The following is a 26,324-nucleotide window of genomic DNA, read 5'->3' on the forward strand; positions in this document are numbered from 1 at the left end:
TCGGCATTTCTGCTCCACTGCTGCTGGGGAGCGAGCATCAAAAGGACAATAAGCAAAGAGCTCTTTGAAACCAAGCGACACTGGAGCCCCTCTCTGGATGGCTGCCATGCCACACTGATGGCGTGTGTGTCTGTCTGTGTGTGTTTCCAGAAATCTTTTGTGCAAAATGAAAGAGTGAGAAGGGGGGAGGGGGGGGGGGGGGGGGGCAGCGGCTTATGTAACGTAAAAAGCTCCGACAAACTGAAGCCAACAACTTTACTACACTCTTTCAAGCACGGCTGAGTACTTTGGATGTTCTTCAACCTTTTACCTCTGTTGCTGCAATATGTAAGCTGATTTCTGCAAAGCTGAGATCAAAATGAACTTTTTCAGAGTTCGGTCCAATCAGGGAGCTTATTCATATCTGTAACTTTTTTCATTCAAAGTAACAAATGCAACACAATTAAAAAAAATACATGTATCGTTAAAGTAATCTCTCAGGCAAACAAAACACAACAGTCTACCTTTCTATGTTTTCCAATGTTGAAATTTGCTGCTTTTCAGGTTTCATATTTTTTGAGCACCTGACTTTGCTATAAACCCTTTCTTGAACAGTGACTGTCAACAGAACGACTGAGGCTGTGAATCTGTACATGTAACTCAAAAACTCAAAACAAGTGTCAGGAATGAGGGTGTATCATTTGCATGTCAGGCTAATTAGCTTGCTACCTGATGTAACCAAGCCAATGAGCGTTTTATACTTTGTGGTGTTACAAGTTATTTCGATTATTCAAAAGTTTGTTTTATCCCAGAGTTAAATGGTATGGCTTCTTTTTAATTGGAGTTGGGGACATTTACATTCCATTAAACCTAGTTGTTAGAAAAAGTGTCAGCCTTCAGTGCTTTATCCTGCAAAATGGAGTTTAAAAAAGCTCGATAAGCAAGCTGATAAAATCCTCTAGTAACAGTAGTCATGTCATCCGGTAAGCAGATAGCCGTCGCAAATCATAAGAAGCTCTCTTTTGTCCTCCTCTGTGTAAAATACTGAAACCGATTGTTTTCAAAAACTACTAAAACTTTTTGTGGAACATTTTCCAACATGACCGTAAACTTCAAATACCTCGAAACGACTTTGTGCTAGAGCTTACAGAGTTCTTTAAAGAAAATGAAATTACCATTAGACTTAAAGCTTGAAATGCACAGCATGTGTAACTAAGGGGGCGGAGCTTAGATAATTGTCAATTTAAAAACTGCACTTTGGTTACCTGTGATCACTCATTTCAAAAATGTTCAACAAATAAAGCAGTGATTAAACGTACTTTTAGTTGCAGCTATAGCTTGAATCAAAACTGCCGGAAGTGGCTGACCCGTGAACCCTACAGGAATACACAATCATACACGCACACACCATGACAGCACCTCAAAGGGATTGGCAGAAACACAACTGACGACCCATCTTCCACTTTGAAGCAGCCTTATCGCTTCAGGACCTTGAGTCACTGCAGGGTTAAAAAAAAAAAAGAAAAGGATTTCTGGATGTTTTCGAAAGTCCTACAGTAAGCTGCATGTAATCATTGTGTGAATGTGTTTGTGTCTGTAATCAGTTGGGCTCCGGCTGATATGACAACTTTAATCCAGGCGAGTAGTTGAAACAAGGCCGGGATCTGATCAGATAGAGGAGCTTTCAGCTGGGAGCGAAGCTGGTGCAGTCACAGCCAACTCTCTGCTGCTGCTGATTATTGTTCCCCAACAAATACAAGACAGGAATCAGCAGGAGGGTCTTCAGCCATATTCAACACTGGGCAGATCCTGGTTAAAACACTGCCTCTGGAAAAGTTACACAAGACCTGCCGTATAATTGCAGTCTTCCATTACAAATTTTCAAAAAGCAACTTTTGAGATTTCTTACACTCGTGATCTTTGTTTTCTTTAGGCCAGTGGAATAAAAAAACTGAGCCTTCTTACAGGAACACATCCTTTGTGTGTGTGGCCCCAGTGGGAATCCAACCTTTAAAGCCATTTAACTAGCAGCTCTACACAACCACTGATTGGCTTTGATATTAAAGCACACATCTGCTTTACATATTAGAACTGACACCAAAGCACAAAGCGCAAAGTCAAGCTTTCATCATGCAGACTGGCTCCATCTGATATGCAATTAGAGGACCACACAGAGTGACGTGGTTTATGGCCCGCTGGATGCTGCAGAGACTGAGTGCTGCTCACTGAGGAAGGAAAGTTAGAAATCCAGTCGAACTAAATCTCTGATTCATGCCAGTGATGTTGAAGAGCTTTTTCCAAGCTTAAGACATTGAAGGGACAACACTGTCAATGCAAACAGTGACGGTTTATCAAAGTGACGCCGTTGCATAAATGTTTGTTGTGGTTTTGTTCAGACTTGATAATATATATATTTGGGAAAAATCACTATGCTTGGGTAAAATCTGGAGGTTTCCTGCCAAGCAGCATTCAAAATATACAATGATAAAAAGTTGGTGTTGTATTTTTAAAGGCTGCATGGCTGATGGACTTTTTTTGTCTTGTTGTTTCTTTCGTCATCGCAACCTTAATCAGTGACCATTGTAGCAAAATATTGATATGGTGATAAATGGCTGTCCTTCCTCATGATCCAGTAATTAAATGGCTGGTGCCAAATATTGATATTTTAATTTAAAAAGAAATATGGTGCTCTAAAATAGGCTTCACTGCCAATCTGAGTCACAGAGCCAACAAATCATGACTTCTTTTGTGTGGCACTTATGAGGGTAACGTGGACAGTTTTAAAGAGACACTCTCCAGGTTTGACTGTTCATCCCTTTAACTGTCATGAATAAGAATAGAGAACATAGGGAGGGAGTGTACCGTGAAAAATGATTGTTGGTATACCACGGTTCTTTCTTTTCTTTTCCCAGAATTGCAAGAGTAGGATCTACTCTGCATTATAAATTGGGCTTAGATGTGTTTTTTAATTATCTGTTTTTTTAACCCTGATTTTAAGAAAGGAAACGACCTGAACTCTGCTTCTGGGTATTTAACCTTGATCTACTGCGGCCTTAAAAGAAAAATAGTAGCATTCAATTTAGACTAGTGCCTCCTTGGAAGTGTTACAGAATTACTAGGTATGACTTATAGAGACTGCTACCGTGCCTTTAATGTAAAAATGCCTTTAAGGCTTAATTCAATCTGAGATTTATGGGGAACATTAAAATTGGATTTTTAACACATGCTCAGAAAGTCACTTTGATTTGACGAGGTTGATTTAGAAGAACACGGATCGACTTTTAGCAGATATTAGAAATTAATGGATTTATTATAAAGAAGTATACTGATAAACATAGAACTAAATATTGGGGTGTTTTTAACTAATGAAAAAAACACCACAGTTTGACTGTTTGATCAATGAAAATGGCAAAATAATTGTCCTAGAGTTTCTTTCCTTTTTACAAACTCTAAACTAAACCTGATGAAAGTATCAGCCCGCAGGAACATCAGCGCTGGTTAATTAGTTCATACTTCACAAAGGAGTGACAAGCAATGGAAAGTCTGGTTTCCTCTGGTCTAACATGTGCTGGCCAGGAGGATGTGTTTGATGATTTATGTTAACAAGGGGGGGTGCTTCCCCCTTCACCCCCCCCCCCCCCCCCCACCCCCCACCCCCCCCCCCCGAGGCCAGGGTTGACATCCAAAAGGGGGAGGAAGAGCAACACAGCTCCAATCAAAGAGAGATGAGCTTCTTCTGTAGGCTACAGCACTGAATAAGATAGTTTTGTAAAGTTTTGTTTTTTGGCCAAAATTTTAATTCATAGCTTCCTTACATACTTCTTCTCATCTTTTGAAATTGTTTTTCCTCTGCCCATGCCAACCACAGTCTACTGTTTATCAAGACACTCAAAATACCTGAAAAAAACAAACTGAACTACAAAAGAAATAGCAGGTGTGTTCATGTGTGTGTAGTGACCTCATGATGCTAAAATAACTCTAAAATGACACGTTGACTCATCTACTTGTGCACAAATGAAAGACACTTACACTAACTGATGAGCACAAAACCACACACACGCGCACACACACACACACACACACACACACACACACACACACACACACACACACACACACACACACACACACACACACACACACACACACACACACACACACACACACACACACACACACACACACACACACACACACACACACACACACACACACACACACACACACACACACACACACACACACACACACACACACACACACACACACACACACACACACACACACACACACACACACACACACACACACACACACACACGTAGCGTGGGCTCAGGGTGGTTCGGGTCAATAAATAATGCAGTTTGGGTGTAGCCTTTCTGAGGATTCAGTTTCCGGTTATGGAGGAGTAGTGGGCTGTGAAACAGACTTTGAAGTACAAAAGACGTGATAAGGTCTGCAATCACCTGAGGGGAGGCTCAGAGAACTACTTTTATCTGGAACCCTTTTATTAGGGTCATAAAAGAAAACAAAAACTTCTAAGCATTCAATTAAATCCTAACAGGAATATAATAGTACTTCCTCTTGCAATTTGAATATCTGAAGAAAATTGCCCACATTTTAAAGTTCACCTTGCAGAAAACATTTCAATGGACTTTCCTTTTTTTTTATGTCTTCCACTGAGGCACTACAGTGTGTGCTGTTAATGGCACAAAGATTGCAATGGAGATTTAATTATGCAAAAATATTCATCTTGTGTTATAGTGTTAAGAGTTCATGTGTATTGATCGCTGCTTTTAACCTTTAAAGGTGAAACGCTAACAGTCATGTTTGCATTAAATACACTGATGAACAGATTTTTTGAATTCAATATTAAACATCTTAAAGATGGATGATAAACAAAGATCAACTAGGACTACATTTTGTCAAACATTATTTTGTCTGTGTCTTCCATTCCAGTAACACTTTTACATCACCACACACACACGCACACGCACACGCACACGCACACACACACACACACACACACACACACACACACACACACACACACACACACACACACACACACACACACACACACACACACACACACACACACACACACACACACACACACGAAGCAAATGTACAGAGACGCTGATGAATGCACATGAATAGCTGCTTTAGGCAGAAAAAAATGACCTCATGCAGCCCAGCGAACTCCAACTGCTGCTGGAGCAATGCTGCATTCCCCACTAAATTTCCTGGATTCCTCTCAAGAATGCCTGCACAATGTGGCGGGAATCTGCTGTGTGGTGGAATTCAGCAGGAAAGAAGTGGTTTAAAAAAAGGATGAAAAGTTAAAAGGTCAGATCCATGGCAAAGTCTGGGAAAATAAGAGAGGCTGACACCCAAGTCTTTGTGTCTCAGACGTTTAAATGCTTCAAAGTGAGTTGTATACAGTTAGAGGGAATTCCCCTCATTTATTCAGATTTGCTCTTTAATTTATCACTTGTCTTTCTTGACAAGTTACTGCACAAATAAGCCTTAAGCACTCACCAATTTACAGTTCATGAAAACAATGTGTAAAGCAAGTTGGCCCTCAGTTCTATGAAAGCAAAACGCTTCACTTGGTTCTCAGGCGGTTCAGTCAAAGTAGTAAACACAACGTGCCTTTCTCATCTCTACAAACTCAACAAAGACCTAGAAACTCAAACAGATCCTGCAGTAACAGATACATTTGGAAAAAAAGGACTCTTCTGAAACATTGTAACAGAAGCACACACGTCAGACACCATATAAGGCGGACGTTCCATAGATAGATCCGCAGCTCCTTTGCTCCGGCATCTCAATGTATCCTTGGGCGAAATACTGAGCCCCAAATTTCTCCCAAAGGCTGTTCGAGTCCCAAAGTTTGTGTTTGAATAAGCATTAGAAAAGATCCTGATTAACATGTTATCACCTTGTAAGGAATCAGTGTATTTATGTGTGTAAAGGAGTAGAACGCCATGTGATTTGAAGCGCCTCGTGGGTTCAAAAGACCAGACAGTCCTTTCTTGTTATTCTGCTTTTGAGTGCCTTCATTTTCTCCTGATTATCACTTCGGGCCATCCAAAGCTATCTGAGTAAAAATATACGACTACTGAAGAACTCTAAAGCTCCTAATGCCAACTCTTTAATAAAGTAATGTCTCCAGGCACTATATACAATTCCACACAATAAGCAGAGCTTTGGCTAATATTGCTTGGCAGTAAAATCAGTCGCCTGATAAAAGTAGTTCCAGATGCGTCAGTGGATGCAAGATGTTGAAACTGTGATTCAGATTCACGGTCGTAGGTGTGTCATATTTTTGACGAGGAGGGTGCCACCGAAAAAAAATGTGAAAATAGCTTTAACCTACAAAGTCTAGACACATAACCATTCTTTCTACCAACGTGCACAGATTTTTACAGGCTTGACAGTCAGACAAGCGGAAATATTGAACAACTGAGCGAGCGCGCACACACACACACACACACACACACACACACACACACACACACACACACACACACACACACACACACACACACACACACACACACACACACACACACACACACACACACACACACACACACACACACACACACACACACACACACACACACACACACACACACACACACACACACACACACACACACACACACACACACACACACACACACACACACACACACACACACACACACACACACACACACACACACACACACACACACACACACACACACACACACACCCCTTTTTAACAAATGCACTCATGAAAATATCTAGATCATTTCAGGAGGTCCGCTCTGGATATTCTCCTGACCTGGCTGTTCACACATGTACCTCACAGCGGGGGAATATCCCTGTCAGATTTGGGGGGGGGGGGGGGTGTCTCCTGAGGTAATATGTGATGTTAAAAAAAGACCTATTTTCACCTGTTGAAATGAATACTTTTGACTCCAAAAATTGTACCTTCAAATTCTGCATTCATACATAGAATCTGCTCATATACAGATTATGGGGATCCTAGCATGACAGGCATTGTCTTCATTGCCTGATAGCACCATCGTATCTAATATCTAAACTGCATGCTATTTGGCTTTTCCTCAAGACATTTTAAACTACATTTACAATTCGAGGCCTCAATAAGTCCAACCTCTCCCAAACAAAGCTATGTGATACAACACGAGCTCTCATTAGGAATAGAAGCAGCTAAATCTAAACTTTTTTCCACATTGCATTGGTCCTCTCGAACAGCATGTGTGGACTCAGAACACGTAGATTTAGGTAGTTTAGTTTCCCCACTGTGTTTAAAATGATCATTTTCTGATCCTCTGTGTTCTGCCTTATTGTTTCAGGCCTAAGGGTCCTAGGGGGGGAACATAGTGAACAGGCCGGACTTTTGTGTGTGTGTGTGTGTGTGTGTGGTTTTAGACAGGAAGAGGAAGAGGAAGAGGAGGTGGGTGGACACAGGAAGAGGAGGGGCACTCACTAACCTAACATGCACTCTCAGCAGAGCATGTCCTGTTCTCTTTGGTATAATACTGACCCACACACCTACATCTAGTGTGTGGATTACAAATCATCGACCAGGCCTTCATACAGATCACAGAAGGTGTCAGATCCACATAATAAACGCCTGTTAAAAGGTAATTAAAATAACAATGAATGTTAAGATCCTTTCTTTCACTGGGTGAGGTAACATCCTGGTAAGTCCTTCACCCACTAACGAAAGCTTGTCAGGCCCTGTAATTCTATGGACACCACAACCAAACGCACACTCACACTAGTTTTCCATCACAAAGCTGTTTCGGGCCAACAAAAGAGGGTTATAGAGTTAACACAACAGACAGGGTCTTAATAAGATGTTTTGAACTGTTTTTATGCTCCATGCTACAATATGAGCAGACAATTAATAACGCCAGGCTCTCCACGTTTGGTTCCTGCATCAACCACTGTATGTTTTTTTTTACCACTATGGCTCGCTGTATGTGTTACCGGTATGTTTATTCAAATTTTCACAAAGTCAAATGCTGTTGGTTATGCTTTTGACTAACATGTGACCAGCACAAAAAAAATCCATTGACTTAAAATATTGAAACCCTGCCTTGAATGCCACAAAGGCTGCCTGATGGTAGATACATGCTGCATGTTCTTCTTGTGATCATGGTGTGTGTTAACAGGTGAGGGATAGCTATTAGATAAGAGTAGGCAGGCTTGATCTTTTAGATTTGGGGATTTTGAGGCTAGGAAGCTATTCACACTGTGACACTTTGAACAATATCTGAACCCATCTCTGGAAGTAGTGGCCAATTCTTCAGGCATTGCTGTTTAGCCAGCGGTTTGTGATCAAGGACTTTAGGGCCACTGCTTCCTCTATGTGTTATGGGTGTTTACAGTGCAACTAGCAACTTAAGAAGTACCCTGACCGCCTAAAGGCAGATTTTAGCTGCACCTTCATGTTGATTTTTTCTAATCAAGATTATTTAAAGCAATATTGTCTTATTTTTTTTGCTGTATACAACCAGAGTCTATTAACACATGCTTGGTCAATACTATAAGCACACTGTGAACGCACAACAGATCACTTCTGGCTTACAAAAATCTAAGATCTATGCCGACAGATTATTCATTTTAAGCAGAATCTTTAAAAAGGGATTACACTTGGGCAGGTAAGATTGTGAGATAAGGCAAAGTGTGATTGACAGATGAGAGGGGAGATGGAACCTAAGAGGTTAAAAGGAGGTTAAATGGACACCAGAGGGAGAGTGAAGGCTGACACTGCTGTGAGTGAAAGTGGTTTGACATCGGTAAGAGAGAGGAGAAACCGTTTAGGGGAGCTTTGGTGGGAAAGGAGTTAGTGTGCAGGTCCCAGCTGAGGTCACGTCCCCTGGCAGTGTTTTCATAAACTCTTCAGTCTTGGGGGTAATCAAACAAAGCTCGGCAATCACAACACCCGGCCAAGATAGCAAAACCCTTTGCAGCGAAGCCCATTACACGAAATGAAAAACCAGGAAGTGATGCAGCATCCACCTTTTCCTGCTCTTCCCATTTCCTAATGAAAGAGTACACGCTCAGTCCTCTTCCCTGTTTATCTTTACTGTAAGTCGGTCAAACTCTGCTGTGGCCACCACCTCCCCTTTCCCCTCTTTCCTCCCAGAGTTGTAAAGGCCAGCTACAAAAACAAATGGAGTCTCTCTCTCTCGGCTGGGTGTGGCGGCCTGCGGAGCAACAGCTGGGTCCTGTTGTTTCTCCCGAGACACTGAGTGACTGTTCGCCCTCTTTTTCAGGACAACTCTCCCTACATGTCATTAACCTTTTCCTGAAACCTTTAACTTTTTTACTCTACTTTTCTCAGCACTGCTGTCCGTCTAAGACTCAACTCTAATATATCTATTTCTGAATTCTTCACTGATTTACCTTAAAATAAATCACTTACTCTTAATGATGCAGTTGTGATTTTTTTTGTGTCAAACAACTAGAATATTCTCTTTCTTCTTAAAAGCTCAAATATTCTCTTGCTCAATTTGCCTCTTTCTCTTTTTTTAAATAATCTGTCAGTCACCGCCTCCCTTCCCTTTTCCTCTCTCCCTCTGTATCTCCCCCTCCCCATTTCCCGCCAACACATTTCCTGTATACTAGAGGCGGCTGTCAACACTTCTTCTGACTCACATCTGACTGTTTCATAACTTCAAACTTGTTTAAACAAAATTGATCAAATGTCATTGTAGGTTTGAATCATTTTCAAGAAACCATAAGTACGACATTGTGACCCATTTGATACTTAGTGATGACGGTAATGAAGATGATGACTTATTTCTTCAAATAACAGTTGCTGTAAATTATAAAAAATTAAAGTCTTAAACAGATTAAATCATCATTAGGTTCGGCTGCTGATGACTCTGAGGACACACTGCTTTGTGAATGTCAGTTTAAACTCTATTTAATAAACCATGTGGCAATAATAGATCAACTTCAGAGGCTGTGCGTATGTGTGTGTGTGTGTGTGTGTGTGTGTGTGTGTGTGTGTGTGTGTGTGTGTGTGTGTGTGTTGCCAGTTCAGACCTGCCCTAGGTTTAATTAGAGCTGCGAGTCAAAGCCAACAGACATGTGGTCAGAGGAGCAATCACATAGGGCCCCTGGCACATGCACGCATGAAGGCTATACTGCATACGTACATACACCCACACACACTTTTCCTACATCACACGAGAAAGCAAAACTCTTTCTCCCTTTCTGCCTTGTTCTAAAAGTCTCATCCAGCCAAACATCCATGGGGATTATTAGCTCAGTCAAAAACAAAACTTGAATCAATGAATCCAGGATCTGACTTGAGTGTGAAACTTCAGTCAATGCTGACTTCCTTTAAGAAGTTGATTTGTATTTAAATCAAGAAACATGTTATTTATCATGTTATAAACAGCGAGATAGTACAGTAATGCAAGTTAGATATGATCATTTTTTATGGTTACACCTTCAAATGTCATAGAATTTGAAACGCTTGCCAGCAAGAAACCTTATTGCTTATATGCCTTATTTTGAGAGTTTAAACATGCATAGCAGTGTTTACCCTACCATTACATTAGGGGGGCGGCCCGCCCCCCCTCACAAAAGTGTGAGTCAGTCATAGAAACAAAGAAAAAATAAGCACATGTGCAGTATATAAAGATGAATAGAAACATACATATTTGCATAGACTTATGTCCGTGTATGTTATTACATCTGCTGTGTTTCTGTTTGAGTAAATATCTCAGCCAGAGGCTTGATGTTATCACCGTCCTCCATGTGCTGGACAGAACATCTTCAGGAGAGAAGATAAGAATTGGCACTGAGGCCACATAATGTGCATGCATGTTTGTGTGTTTTTCTTTTTCAGGCCAGAGCTCCAGGGCAGATTACCTGTGACCAGACAAGCAGGCCAGGATCAGGCTGTGCAGCATTCAAACATGCACATGTAGGCACGGACACATACACACCGCGCAGAGTGGTCCAGCTCTTATCTGTGTCTTTGAAGCAGCTGGAGTCTCTTTTCTGTATCAAAGATAAACTGCAACCAGGACCAGAGGAGTGAACAGTCCTGCTTTCAGATGTGCTTCGAGGAAACACTTCAACAAAGCAGTATGTTTGTACGCACAATCATCACAGAAGCTGGACATACACATTTAAATTTGACTTATATCTACAGTATATACCCAAAAAGATGTGTTAGCACCACACATACAAAAGCTGGAAATACTTGAATACTTTTCAAAATTAAAAAGGTGAAACCAACTTCACTCAATTTTAGATTAAATAATGTTGATAACTTTTCTAAAAAAAACAAAAGTTATCATGATGGGGACACATTTATGTTATAATTGTGTATTAATACTCCATATTTACACTGCTGAATATACTGAGTGCCAGCTTCTTTTTTCAATTGTTCCCAATGATGAGAGAGCGCTTCCAGCAGCAGACCCAAAAAAACAAAAACCCCCAGGTGGACACTTAGTTGTGAGAACTAGGGTGCTACAAAGTAGACTAGGTTCCTACTCTGCATTATATATTTTTTACACTAAATATTTTACTTAAAAAGTCTTGGAAATCAGTGAGAATAACTCATTTTTTGTAAACATCTTGCAGGACGTACAGAAATTGGGGGAAAAAAAAGCGTTTCTTTTGAAATGCATAAAAATTAAGATGCAGGGACATTTATAAACGGTTATTTAAAAAAGCGTATCTTGTTTAATTATAAATGAAAGTCTTCATGCTAAAGAGCATATTATCATACTGAGCTGCATACATTAGATGGGACGCGTCTGCGGCTTGTTGTGTGAACTGTGGTTGGTCGGTTTCGGAAGTGAAAGCTGGCTCTGAAAATGTAACACCGGTGCAGATACAGAAATAGTTGTTAAAAGCTACCGAAGAGGAGTAGGAGCTAAACAGGGACGGCTAGACTTCGACTCAGTCATCTGTCTGTCTGTCTGTCCCTGCACACAGCCAGCTGCCAGGCCAGAAGAAGAAGGCTCCTCTCTGGACTGCTTGGCGCCGCAGAGGAGAGGCCATGTATAGGAGCAGGGCTGCAGTTACTTTTCCCATGTAGTGAAGAAAACGTTCTCTTTATTATGACTATATTTATGACATATGAAAATAACCCTCCTGTGATTGATGATTAGTAAATCTGAATGGGCCCCTTCACGCTCAATGCTTGAGACAGCTGTCCTGGGTGCCATGTGACCCATTTGCCCCCCAACTACAGTACACCCAGTCTCCGGCTCCAGCCTAGTGTCCAAGTGTGATAATATTAAGAAGCCCAGCATAGAAGAATATGAAGCGGAGCACAGTGCAAGCCAAAGACATTCAGATCTTCTCACCTTAAACTTAATATTAGCCCATAGGCTTCCTGGAAAGTCACAAATCAAAGACGAGGCCGATAAAGAAAAGGAAACCAGGATAATGTTTACTTTTCATAGTGACCAAATGTGACATGTATACATCACTGATTTGATGTTTGATATTAGTTTATGTATATATTGTTTTATTAGTGATGTGGTTATCAACACAATATATCACTGAGCAGTAATTTGTCTAAAGATGGCTCCCTGTAATAAAAAAGGAAAACACTGAACTGCTACAGTATGCTCTCTCTGAGAATCATATTACCTCAACTTTAGAAACAGTAAGGAGGAGTGATGACATTTCAAGCCCACCTGATCTAAGTTCTAAATAAAGACCTCCTCTGACACAGAATGCGTTTTGTTAGACATATTACTTTTTTTCATCTCCATTTTCCCGGCGCAGTGCTGACAGAGTAAAACAGACCTCTTCATAAGAGACTTGAACATCTAGGATGATCATTTGAATTCACTACACATTTGAAATTCTTCAACTTAGTTATACTTCGTCTGTATGAAATTGGATCCTGAAATGTTTCAGTAAAAATTATATTTGAAAAAATATAAAGGATGAACCATTTTTTAAAAATAAATAAATAAAAGTGACATTATGAAGCAACTTTTTATTTATAATGCTTTCAAGTAGATGGTATGTGTTTGTCATTACTCAGGAGGAGAAGCCTGTGCCTATATGTGTGTATGTGTGTGTGTGTGTGTGTGTGTGTGTGTGTGTGTGTGTGTATGTGATTGCATGTTGATTTAAAGTACTTTTTGATATGTTTTTTTTTTTCATAGTAGTGAAGATGGAGTCGCTTACATTCCAATATTAGATGGCAAACGTTTAGGATTCATTAAAGAACTATTCATATTCATCCTTACAGTACACACAACATTCAAAACTATTTGTTTTAACCTGGGACAGTTGTCGGGCAAATATATATATAGAGAGTATATATATATCATTCACAATTATATCAACATAGAATTTTGCACAACCAAATATACACAGGTCTGCAACAGAGAAAAACTTTCAAACACTCAGGAGAGGGTTAGGAAGGTTAGCAAGCAAGGTTAGAAGTCAAGCCACGGACTGACACAAAGCTTCTGAATTTAGCCTGTTAGGAACTAGGGAGGTTTAGACTATGTATAGTGATCAATGTGTGTGTGTGTGTGTGTGTGTGTGTGTGTGTGGGAGAGACACCGTGGACGTGCAGGCAGAAGAAGCCGAAATATGTAAAGAGAGGATGTGTAGGAGGTGTGATGGCTCTCTACATAGCTGACATACATCCATGTAAGTGGAGCACACATTTATAATTAGCTGTGCATTAGATGTCTAGCATACATGGTTAACATACATCCTGTACATAAATACACATGAGCTCAGTGCCAATGATAAATAAGGACACTGGTGAACATATGTGCCTGTCTGAAGACACAATATAAAGAATTTCCCCAGCCTGCCACCTCAAAAGTCTTTGTTGATTTCCTGAAATGAAATGAAATTTCAATTTCATTTCATTCTAATTAATTGGGAGTGTTATCAACAAAATTGAAAAACATTTGCATATAAGCTTATAACTGACCGGACATGAAAAATATAGTTCCCTCTGATAAACAGGTGGATGTTTTTTCTTTTACTCTTCTACGGACTCAATACATTTAACTACATGAACTGAAACAACGTTCTTAGAATATATCTATATAAGTACCAAAAAATGTAATTCTTACAGGGAACAAACACAAGAAACGCTGCCAGTTAATTTGGCCTAAACTGAAAATAAAAGCTCTTTTCTTCTCATTATGTCTCACTCCAACACACAAAAATCAGTTGAAGGTCCCGGGACATTTTTTATCTCTTTTCTCACAATTAATCGCATGCTATTTCGTCCCTTCTGGTGCACCTTAGATAAGATGAATCTCGATAAAAAAAAGACAGAGTGTAAGATAACATCTTGTTTAAAAGGATATAACAAAGAGGAGTATAACATATGTTTTCTTTGATACGTATTTGGTCCATAGAGAGCCATTAAAAGTTAATTTGAAGCCAAAGTTGACATTTGACACATTTTGTTGTTCGTTTAAATCATATAACAAGTATAGAATCTTTATATTTGTGACGCCTGGACCTATCAGCATTAAGTGTTTGTTTTGTTCATTTGATTAATCAAGTGGTTACTTTGGCATTATATCCAAACAATGTTACTGTGCTAGGTTTTGTGACACACATAAAGTCAAGGGTTATGATGGGTGGAGCGTGGTTTGATCACATTGTGTTATAACATCTATTTCAAAGTCATTGCTTATTTCTCCCCTGAGTGCAAGAATGGGAAAAAAAAGGGGGAGGGGCTTTGATATGGACAGATAAAAAACTTGTTTTGAAAGCATAGCAACCCAAAAACATACTTCCATTTTATTGCACCTTTAAATAAAATGGAGAAAAGACAAAAAAAAAGGTGAATTGTGCTCAAATGGAAATCTGAAATCAGTTACACTTTTTCAAATGTCTCTCTCTCTTTTTCTTTCTTCCTCTGTCTCTCCATCTCTGGGTCTCACAGGAGGGTGCACAGTGTGCTAATGAAAAAGCAGACTTAATATGTTTTCCCTGGGTCCATCTGGTAATAATTGTAGCATGTAGCAACCGTAGCTGTGTTTGGATAAAGCTCTGACATACATGGGGCCCTCTGACGCTCAACTGTTTGCGTGTGTGTGTGTGTGTGTGTGTGTGTGTGTGTGTGTGTGTGTGTGTGTGTGTGTGTTTATGTGGGGCTGATAAAGAGAGTGAGGGAGGAAAGAAGCATGTGACTGGTGAGACGAGAAAGTGTGTGCGTCTTTGAGTGTATGTGTGAGTGTGTGTGAGTGTGTGCGAGTGTGTGTGTGTGTGCGCGTGCATGCAGGCTAGTACTTGTGTGTTTTCCAAGCTGCCGGGTGATGAGCCAACATAACTAAATCAACTTTATCGTCAGCACACTGTTTTACGTAGAGCGGCACAGAGCAGAACAGGGTCGAGCGTGGGTGGTTGGAAGCCTCTGCTCCTTCGGGGCATTAGTATGACTCAAGGTGATGATTTGTGGCAACTGATGGCGCACAGGCTGTTATCAAAACAGCTAGAGGTACATAGGCGTCTATACTTTACTAAACAGCCTTGATGCACTTGAATCAGACAAAAAAATAAGATTTGTGTTAAGTGTTAAGATTTTGGATTTGTAGCGTTATCTAAAAAATATAATTTGGCTTTTAATAAAATGGTGGTTCAATCCATGGCCATCTTCTTGTAAAACAAAAAATGGAGTACGGTAAGTACAATTTCTTTAAGACTTAGTTATCACATGTTGGCCACTCCTAACCATCAACTAGTCTCATAGGACTATTCTTGAGCAAGACACTGAACTCAAGATTAGATACACTGGGTGTTACCTTAAAACAAATTTGAGGGGCCCAAGACCCCCAGGAGTCCTGGATGCGGAATCTTCCAGGAGGGTCCTATTTTATTAAGTAAAGATTGAGGTAATTCTACAATGATTTCATTTCAAACTACATCAGTGTGATGAGCTTGTTGTACAAACACAGGTTACACCCTCAAGAGTGTTATTGGATGGATAATGTGGTCCAGAAAATGAACCCCCTTGGTGTTGGGTTCTAAATCCTATGAGAGATAATCACATCAAATGCAGATCTGTTGCTCCATTATTTGTCTAGACACATGGGATTTGGGCACACATTGAATATTAAAGACACTAGACTTAAATAATACAAAAGTTGTGATGAGCTTGTCATGCATTCCAGATTTTGTTTTTCCCTGAGTTGGAGAAGCTGTCACTCCATTCTTCAATGAACAAAAAAAAAATTGTGTCACAAGATAACATCAAAAAACAAAAGACCAGAGTGTGACAAGTGACACATTCTGCTCTGAGTTCACTGTAAACGTCTTTATCTTGTGACTTACTGGCAGCGCTGCATGTTTGGAGTAGGTGGATGGGAGTGGAACATGACCTCTGCAAAAAAAAGACTCTTTGTGCTGAGAGGGTCACACATCCTTCGCGTTCACACTGAGACAGATTGATGTGTGCGGGAACACACAACAACAAGCATGCACAATGGCATAGCTTTCGGAAAATGATGAGGAGAAAATTGAATAAGAAGGACGAAACATGATCACCAGTCTCATTTTATACCATATTGTGTAAAGCAACTGTGGTATAGCTGGCAAAAATATTAATCACAGATCACTTTTAAATTTGACTAATCAAGTGTACTAAGTTGTGTGATTCAAGTCACTAAAAACACAAAGTAATGCCCTAAACCATCGGGTTTGCAAATTTTCCAAAGGCTCTACTACTTTTAACCTTTCTCTTTATGACCTTGACTACAATTCATGGTCAGAAACTATGGAGGCAACAAAGTTGTATTTTACCGAGATTTGTTTTTAAACGATCCCAAAACATTTAATTAAATAAATATTATAAATTTCCGTATCTTAAATAACTGTAGGATTTACCACCCTTTGTCATACTGTAATGCCAATAGCATAACACTTGAACCAATATAAAAGTATATTGAATAAATATATGAATAGTGGGAAGAGGCGCATTTACTGTCGTCAGATTTTTTTTTTTTTTTAACACAGTCAGTCAACCTACAAGCGAGCTACTTAAAACCAGCTCCCAAGCTACCTGTTGGAGAGCCCTGATTTAAACAGTGCTCTTCTAGTCTTCTAACGGCCTAAAGCACTTTTGAACTACATGTCACATTCACCCATTAACATTCATACAGTAGAGGCTGTTATTTAAAGTGCCCATCAGTGCTATCTAATCTCATTTTTACAGACATTCACAAACCGCTGTTCATGCTACTCAGCACCCAGAGCAACTTCGGGTTCCATGTTTTGCCCAAGGACACTTTGACTTGAGCAGAAGCTGGATTCAAACCACCGACCTTCCAATTGTAAAAATGACAGACTACCACTGATCCACAGCCGCCCCAAGCTCTCTTAGCTTATACATTTTTAACAGTTAACTTTTCATTCCCCTGCTAATAAGTTAGCCTCTAGCTGAGAGTGTTTAGTTTCTATAACTTGTCAAAGACCAACCCTTCGCTTTGCTCCAACTCCAACCTTGCACCCAACATTTTCACTTTCAGCTCCAGGAAAGCTACACAGGAGCGGTCAAGATGTCGACTTCATTTCATGACGTAATCGACAAACCAAAGTGTGACATCAAGAAAGCTTATGCGATGTTATGGCATTATTGCTACAAGTAGGTTTTTATGATGGAATAGCCCTTTTACTTGTACGCATGTTGTACTCAGGATATGTACTAAAAAAAAAAAATCACATTATTTCCCTGTTTTTTTACATTTTTAATAATAAGAAATAGCTAGACCCCTGTTTATGCCTGTTAGGATGAATATGAGCAGTTCTTTAATGAATCCTCAAGCTGAAATCATTGTGTGGGCATCCGAAGAGAGGTACAACATCCTGTACAGACACTCATTTCCTCTACGGAAGTAGTGTTTGTGTGTGTTCATTTGTCTGACCCAGCCCTCCTCAGTGAGGTCACATTAAGGAGGACTAGTCGACTAAGACAATGACTACATGTGCATGCTGACACAATAACCTGGTTTAGCATTTGTTTAAATTCTTGGCATAGTGAATGGGAGGCCCAGCTCTGTTCAAGTGAGCCCTCTTATACCTCATCTTGACCATGGCAGCAACAAGGATTGGCATCTTTGACCTGAAACCCAGAAATGAACTTGATTTGACGCAAATACATAATGTAGCCCCCGTCACAACAAAATCTGCATCGCCATATTTCTTAGTTTTCAGATTTAGAATGAAATAAATATGCCTAAAGCCACATTTTTCATTCTGACTTTATTCTGCCAGCCCCCAAGTATAATTTCTACAGAAAGTCATCGTGAGCTGATGAGAGAACGCAACAGGCTATTATCAGGAGAATTCCCCTTGAGCAAAAGGAGGGGGTAGTGACATTTACTTCAATATTGTGATAGGTGCACGACCACATACTATATGCAGAGCTGGGATCGTGAGGACCGTTGCGCTGATGCCGCAGGACCGTTTTTGATGGGCTGGAGGAGTAGCTACAGCAGACGTTCAGGCGGTAAGAAAAAACTGATGAAAAACACTTGTTTGTTTGTCTGTAGGAGGACATATGCACATATTGTGGCTGCTGTGTTGGTTGGAGGACTTGTATCTACTGACTGTTTTTGCTGCTTTTTGATATACTGTACATATCTACTTGTATTAAATATCAACTTAATTAACTGACTTCTTTTAAAACGATTAAATGGTTAAGGGAGTTAAATTTTGATGAACCGTGCCCACCTCTGACTGTATGCACGTGACTGTTGCTGTCTCTGTGCACGTAATTAAACTGCTGCATTATGTTTTCTGTCTGCCAGTATCTTTTTCTCTATTGTGACTCCGTCGAACTACACATAGCATTGATATTAATGTAAACACTCTCATTATAGCGAGTGCACATGTGAAAACAGCATAAGTTTAGTCACTGTTTGGACTATGGGGGCCCCCATTTGTTTGTCATGTTGAAATTGAAAGCACTTGTTGTTTCGGTGTATTAATCCCGGCCATTTTATTATTATTCATTTTTTCTGCCTTGTGTTCTGTTTCAGGTATAAAAAAAAAAAATGCCACCAGTTAGGAGTCTTAAGACACTGCAAGACAAATTTTCAAGCACTGCCATTCTGCTACAAGAGTATGAAATCCCAACAGGGCTGTTCACACAAAGGCGCCATTCATACTGCTATGTGCACACAGAAAAGCATGCACACACACATAGCTTTCAGTCAGTCTAAGCTTTTACCGAACTTGAACTCCCCCAAAACTCTGTGGTGACCGCATAAAAAGTAGTTCTCAGGTTACAAAGTTGCCCAGAATAGACCTTAAGTACATAGTAGTGCTATTTGGTGACGTAGATTATAGTTTAGAACGGTTTCATACACACGCATGTGCAAATACACACACAGATACACACAGCCTGTAATGAATCCAGAACCACGGTTCAGGAGAAGAGACCAGTGCAAATACAGTCATCAAAGACCACTATAATCCATACACAAACATTTTGTAATGTATGACAAATTTCATTGTGTTCCAAATTAGTCATTGAGCAACCACACAGTCCCAAAATCACAGATTTACAGTACGACTGGCTTCTAAAAAACTAAACTTAGACGATGATTTAGGTATCTCTTAATGTGATTAAGTTGAACTAAAATGTTCTTCAAATAAAGAGTCAATAAATAATCTGATACTAACATCCAAGACCAACTCATATTTGTATAAAACTCTTAAATTAAGAAATAGAAAATGTGTCCCAAAAAGATCCCTTCTCACTTCTCATTTCCTAACATTGAGAATGATCATTACCTAAGGCCAGTTCTTCTTTAAATACAGGTCAAGACCTAAAGTGAGCCACAGGCCTGTTTCGATTGGATGCATGTATAAAAAAAAAAAAAAAAAGTAATAATATGCTTTCACAAGTCAGAGAAGCACTTCTGTCCCTTCCCGGAATTGGATGGGGAAAAAAAAACTTAAAGGGACGTTCTCCAAGTGCAGTAGTTTTCAGAAGAGCTAATCTGTGTACAGGAAACAGGCGCTAAGACTTCTGGCGCTAGTGGGCTGAGCAATCAAAACAATCTCTCCATCTTCTGATGGAAGACAAGAGGACCTAAACCAGAGACGGGGGTGGATAGTGAGGCAAAGAACAAACGAAAGAGGTAGAGAGGATAGTGAAAGACATGAAGACTGAAGAGAGGCGAGAGAAAGGATAAAGTGGGAAAAATAAATGAAGGAAGATATAGAGTAACACTAAAGAAAAAAAAAACAGACTTCATTTAGTCTTCACTGGCTTCTACTTTCTGTCCCTCTAACATCTTTATTTCCCAGAATCCCTGTCCTAGTTTAAAATCCATTCTCTCTTCTCTTAGTCTTTTCTCCCTCCTTTGTTTCTCTTATCTGCCCTCCTTTTTCGCTTGCTTCTTCGCTCTCTCTCCTCCCCTCCTCCATCTGTGTTATGAGTAGGAGTTGGGGAGAAAGTACGTGGGATTTTCCCACAGCTCGACAGGCCTAGACCCAACCCCACACCCACTCATTTTCTGTCTCTCCCTACACTCCCCTCCGTCTCATGTCAGAGGGGAGTCTTGAGGAAAACCACCCATATTCTTCAACCAAGTTTTTCTGGCAGTTGTTTGTTGGAACTTTGTAGAACTTGTTGCTCCACAGAAATCAACTGTGTGCTACTATGGCAACAAAGAAAGAAAAAGGAAGTTACAGGAAAAATATCTATGCCTTTATTTGAATAAAAAAACAGTGCATTTAATTTAAGTAACCCCACACATATATTCCTTAATTCCCAAATGAGGGCACAGATGTTTTGTAAGGGAATAAAGCGTTTTGTAAGGATTTCTCAGGGTCACAAAGCCTACTCAGCTCGTGAAGACCTTCATAAGCTCTATCTAACAATCTATTTTCCATCCCTTATTTAGATCCAGGCAGGGTTCATGCAGGAAAAAGCAAGAGCACCAAGAAGCCCCTCTCTTGAGCCGCGATGTCAGACTTTTCCTAAGGCATTCCCATGACAGGTTGAATATTGAATCCCTCTGACCTACCCTGGAACATGTCAATCACAGTTTGAAGCCAGAGATGTGAAACTGAATTGAAGCCACTTAAGGATGTTTTAGGCTCTTAGCTCCAAAGGGCTTGCTGATATTCTTTCAAGTAATACCTGGTATACCTGAGAACAGGCTCATGAATTGTAAATCAAAAAGAGGCTCAGTTCACTTGAAAAAAAATCAAGATGGAATATGATTTCCTCTTGTCAAAGTGGCATTAAGTGTTACATGATGTTTTTATTCAGGTACATGTTGACCCTGCCTCTCTGAGCTCAGCAGGTTATGAGTATGTTTCCATACTGTTAGTGCAGGTGTGTATGAGAGTGTGTTTTTACCTCTGCAGCCTGTGTCTCTTGGTGCAACAGTGTCAACCCGGTCAGGTCTTCAAGGAATGAGTGGGAGGAATTAAAAACCTTGGACAGAAAGTTGAATCCTTCCCTCTCATAGTGGTCCAGGACCTGGACAAAAACAAGATGTAACAGGACAAGTTGAGTCTTTTGCTTGTCTACAAATACATATATGAGAAAAGAAACATGATGCAGGCAATTCTGTAAGCATTTATTCCAAAGATGCTGCCCTCAACTGTGGAATGACAACCAATAGACTATTAAATAAATTGACACACAAAAAAATTGCTTTGTTAACAGAAGTAATTATATGTGTCGCTTAACTTTGTAGGTACATATTCTACATATTCACACAGGCACCAGTTTTAGAGTTAAATGAAGAATGCTTGGCAGATTTAAAAAAAAAAGTCTGACTCATATTAAACTAAGTTACAACCCGAATGAATAAATGCATTAGCCTCCAATTGGAGAAAAGACACATTTTCAAACTTTTTTTCAATTTGCCCTGAAGTTGAAATGCAAACCTTGTAAAAAAAAAAACAATGGTGGAAAAGGTTGTTTAATGGTATTGCATCGATTAATCTCTCAAGTTAAACAAAACATCTTGTTTATTTAAGAGTAATTACAGCATCAGGCATGACAATCTGAGTGAACAAGTTTGAATCTCATGTGTTCCTTTAAGAGTGAAGGGCTGAGGCATGCTGATGGCTCGGTATTTGGAAGGGGGGTACACTTAAATCAAATATATCATAAGATAGAAACGGGCTTTTATGGGTCTAAAAAAATCTAATTGGTCCCTCTGCCCTATATGCCCAGCCTGTGTGACACCACAGCTCAGCACCTCATGCCATCATGCCGATGTTTACCTTGATCTCCTACCAGTACACACTTCAAATATCCACACCTACTTTCCAAAACACACACATCACAGACAACACACAGATCCTCTGCCCTCTCGTCTACCTTCCTAGGCTTGGACGTGCCTTTCATGGACACCCAACAGACCCTCCTCTGCAGGTGTAGGGTTACCTCCACCTCAGACATCGACACACTATGTGAGTCAATACCTGTGCATGTGTGTGTGTTCGCAGACTGACCTGGCGTCTAGCCTTGGAGCCAGACACACTGCACACAATACACACTGACGTGTCTCTCGTTAGTCTTTTCAACCTCTCTTTTCTTGCCTTCCTTCTCTTTTATTTCTTTGATTCTCCACTTCCACGCATGGGATCCGTTACATGAGACGCCAACGGCCAAAATCACTTTGTTGAAATAGAGTTGCTCCTGACACAGAGGCAACATGATAACTGTGATAATACAATACACTTACATCATTAACTTGTGTCCATATCAATACTAGACAAACAATAACATGAGTAGTGACTTCCATAGTATCTTGTATTATGGCACAGTTTTAATTTCAAAATAAAACTGAAAATGGAAAAATGGAAATCCAGTAAATATCAAAAGAGGTTTTTAATTATGATAAAAAAAGATACACCTACATCAAACCTGTAGTTCCCGAGACAAGATACAAAAGTTCAAATCAAAATTTAGTGTGATAGTGGATGAAATTTAAAGGGCTGTTTAGCACCTGATAAAAATAAACAGAAACAATTAGTTATGATATTCCATATTAACTTAACAGTACCAAAAACTACAGGTTTAATGACTGTGTGTTTTTGAGTGTGTGTGCGTTGGTATGTTGCATTATTAAATGAATCATACATCGGATTGCTCGTAACATAAAGAACATGGTTTACTGTAATGCAAAGTTAATGTTTTTGTTGACAGTCAAAAGGAATGTAAATATATATCCTGTATTTATTGACTGTTAAGCAACAAAGATCATCTTGTAACTGTCTGAGTTTTACTAAAAGCAGTTTTGAATGTAGCCAAATTAGTTTATTTATGAATTTTCTTATTTTATTTTACATGGACAGTGTATATTAAGCAACATTTCTGTAAATGTGCCAGCGTTAGCGAAAAGGCTAGTTTCAACCTGTAGTCATTGACCAGATATGAGAATAGGCTCGCTAAAAAGAACAAAACAAGAAAAGGAAAGGGGAAGAAGAGAGTAAATAGGGTGCAAGCAACACCTTATGATGGAACATTGCTAAAAACTACAAGAAATAACATGGCCGTATTGGAGCGAGCAGGTAAGTATGAACAGCAGTATGAACAGCAGGTATTATTTGATTACCATGTTTTTATTGAAAAAATGTGGTTTGATTGTTTTTACATATAATTAGATGTATTCATGTCACTGATATTTTAACAATTGTAATATGTTATACACTGTAGTTGTGTAATTATATTAAAGGGCCATTCTCTTTGTAACACAGGGTCAAGCAAAGAGTCCTGTGCCATACCTAAGGGAAGAAAATACATCCTCTCCCCCTCCCAAGAAGAAGACTGCAATGTCTCTTCAGAACAGAGGAACCCATTGCCCAGATCATTGAGAAGGAAGTCACCACATACAAGTTGGCAGACTGCATTCATGTGGATGCTGATCCATTCATGTGGTGGAAAACAAACAAATGCAAGTACCCCCATGTAGCAAAACTTGCACAACAACACCTCTGTGTCCAGGGAACCTCTGTTGCAAGTGAGAGAATTTTCTCCACTGCAGGTGACATTGTAAGTGCAAATCGCTCTGTTGCAAATCGTTCTAATGCAGAGAATGACGACAAGCTTATCTTTTTACAGAAGAACCTCAAAATACAGGAATAGATAGCTGACCATACTGATATTGCACGATGTAGGCCACTGAGTACAGGTTTATTTATTTAAAATGGCCAATTTATGTTTACTGAAGTACAGGTTTATTTATTGAAAGTAGTGAATTTTTGTTTATTATTTATTTTACTTTTGAATTAATATTTCCCTAGTTTGTATATGGGCTACCGGCAGCTGTGGGCTGCCAGGGTTAAGCACTTGTCCTTTGGAAGTGTTATTTTATTTTATATGTATTTTATATAGTTTTGTTTATTTTATACCATACAATACACCAGGAATGTGTATGACTTTGTTTTTGCTTCAAAGTAAAATAAATAGTTTTAAAATGAAAAAGTAGCTGTCTTTCTTTATCCCTTGCTATTCTGTAAAATTTGCCTAAAACACTTAACACTGGAAACACTTTAACGGCCTGGGCCATCAGAACCGAACCGAACCGAACCGTGACCAAAAAAACGAGGTACGTATTGAACCGTGGGCTGACTGTATTGTTGCATCCCTAGTATCCACAGGTGTAAACTACGTAAACCATGCAGGACGGATGAGTTCAGACTGATGCCAAACTATCGACTAAATGTTAAGGGGCCTTTTGTTAGTGGTTTTGCCTTGATGTAACACTCACTGCTCCCTGAGTGTAAATGAGTAAACAGTTCCTGGTGACTCAATGGCTCTGACTTCCCCTGTTAACATGTACGGTCAATACACCAGGTTAGAAACACACAACCTCCATACTGACTCATTTAGGAACCACTCAGGCTTTATGGTATTTCAGAGAATCATCACACTTCCCAGGAAACAAAGCTTGTAAAGAATGAGTTAAGACTTAGTGGTTTCCGTGCAACACATACAAGTCTACCTTATTTGTAAAGAAAAGCATGTAGGGAAAAAAAGTATATATTTATTCAAAAATGTGTCATAGCATATACAGTATATATATATATATATATATATATATATATATATTTATAAATATATATATATGTGTGTTTGCGTGTGTGTGCTGAGTTTATTCTGTTGACATTTATTTATTTTTAAATAATTGAACAGAGTAAAGGGGCATATCATCATTTCTGGGATGTTAAAACCTGATAATATTTGTATTAAAAGATAACCACTTTGACTACTTGATGATAGATCATCAAATTGACTACTTTCCCATTTTTTTTTTAAATGTTGCCAAGCCGAAATAGACGAGATTATATATTTCATTGATGACTTTACTTGCATTGCATTTTTAACATCAGAAGTAGTTTCAGAGTTTAGTGTTATAATAACACAATCTTAACTTATTGTAAGTATACTTTAGCAACCTCAAAGGCTTCATCTTAAATCTGGATTATCACATTTATAAAACCTTAAGATGAAAATTTCAAAATCAAACCCAATACAATAGAGAGGTAATGTACCTGCACACCAAGATTCAAATGTTGCAATCTGTGACATGACGGGGACTATTTTTGATCCTAATGAAGCGCCAGGTAATAAAAGGTTCAAAGGAAGTCAGACATTTAATATGAAAAACACTGTGAGCTTTGCATGTGACTACAATGTTGTTCAAAACAAGTTTTTACATTACAATAAAAAAAATAAGATGAATAGTGTTAGCGTATTTGGTAGTGTTAGTACAAGTAATTGTAGTAAGAGGTGTCTGGCACGGTTTAAGACAAAGCCACGTCAGCTGTGATTTACTCTCTGGCATTAGCTTTATTGGCTTTTAGCCCCAGAAAAGAGTTAGGAAATGTGCGCGCACACACACACACACTCAAGTACACATACACACACAAAATGAAAAGCCTCAACTCTACAGGAACTGCTCCAGTCCAGACAGGGGCTGGATTGTTTTGTTTCCATAGTGACCTGGCAGCACACAGCTGACTGCGGCAGGAATACACACACACACACACACACACACACACACACACACACACACACACACACTGAAGACAAAGACATACGCACACACATTACAGTGGAGTGATAGATGGACAGAGGGACACACAAAGACAGGAGGAGAGAGAACAGGAAAGGAGAAAAGGTAAGCAGGGGGAGAAGAAAAGAGGGAGAGTTGAAAGAGTAGAAGGACTGGTAGCAAGAGAAAGAGTTAAAGGGAAATAAGCAGATGCAAAACAGTGAGGGAAAATGTGTGTGGGTGGGATTTAGGGAATCAAAACATATTCATGTATTTCACTACTCAGCCTAGATCCCTTCCTCAGCAAAGGATTGT

At 39.5% G+C, this 26,324-nt stretch overlaps 1 protein-coding gene across 1 annotated transcript in view; it reads right to left on the reverse strand.

Annotated features, from left to right (window-relative positions):
- atg7 (ATG7 autophagy related 7 homolog (S. cerevisiae)) overlaps positions 1–26,324 on the reverse strand; it is a 62,961-nt gene that overhangs the window by 3,959 nt on the left and 32,678 nt on the right. Inside the window, exon 18 of the mRNA XM_061043157.1 lies at positions 21,353–21,475. Within this exon, the coding sequence (XP_060899140.1) occupies positions 21,353–21,475 (123 nt within the window). The remainder of the gene's footprint in view (positions 1–21,352; positions 21,476–26,324) is intronic.

The sequence above is a fragment of the Labrus mixtus genome, chromosome 7 (genome assembly GCF_963584025.1).
Source record: "Labrus mixtus chromosome 7, fLabMix1.1, whole genome shotgun sequence".
Classification (NCBI taxonomy): Eukaryota; Metazoa; Chordata; class Actinopteri; order Labriformes; family Labridae; genus Labrus; species Labrus mixtus.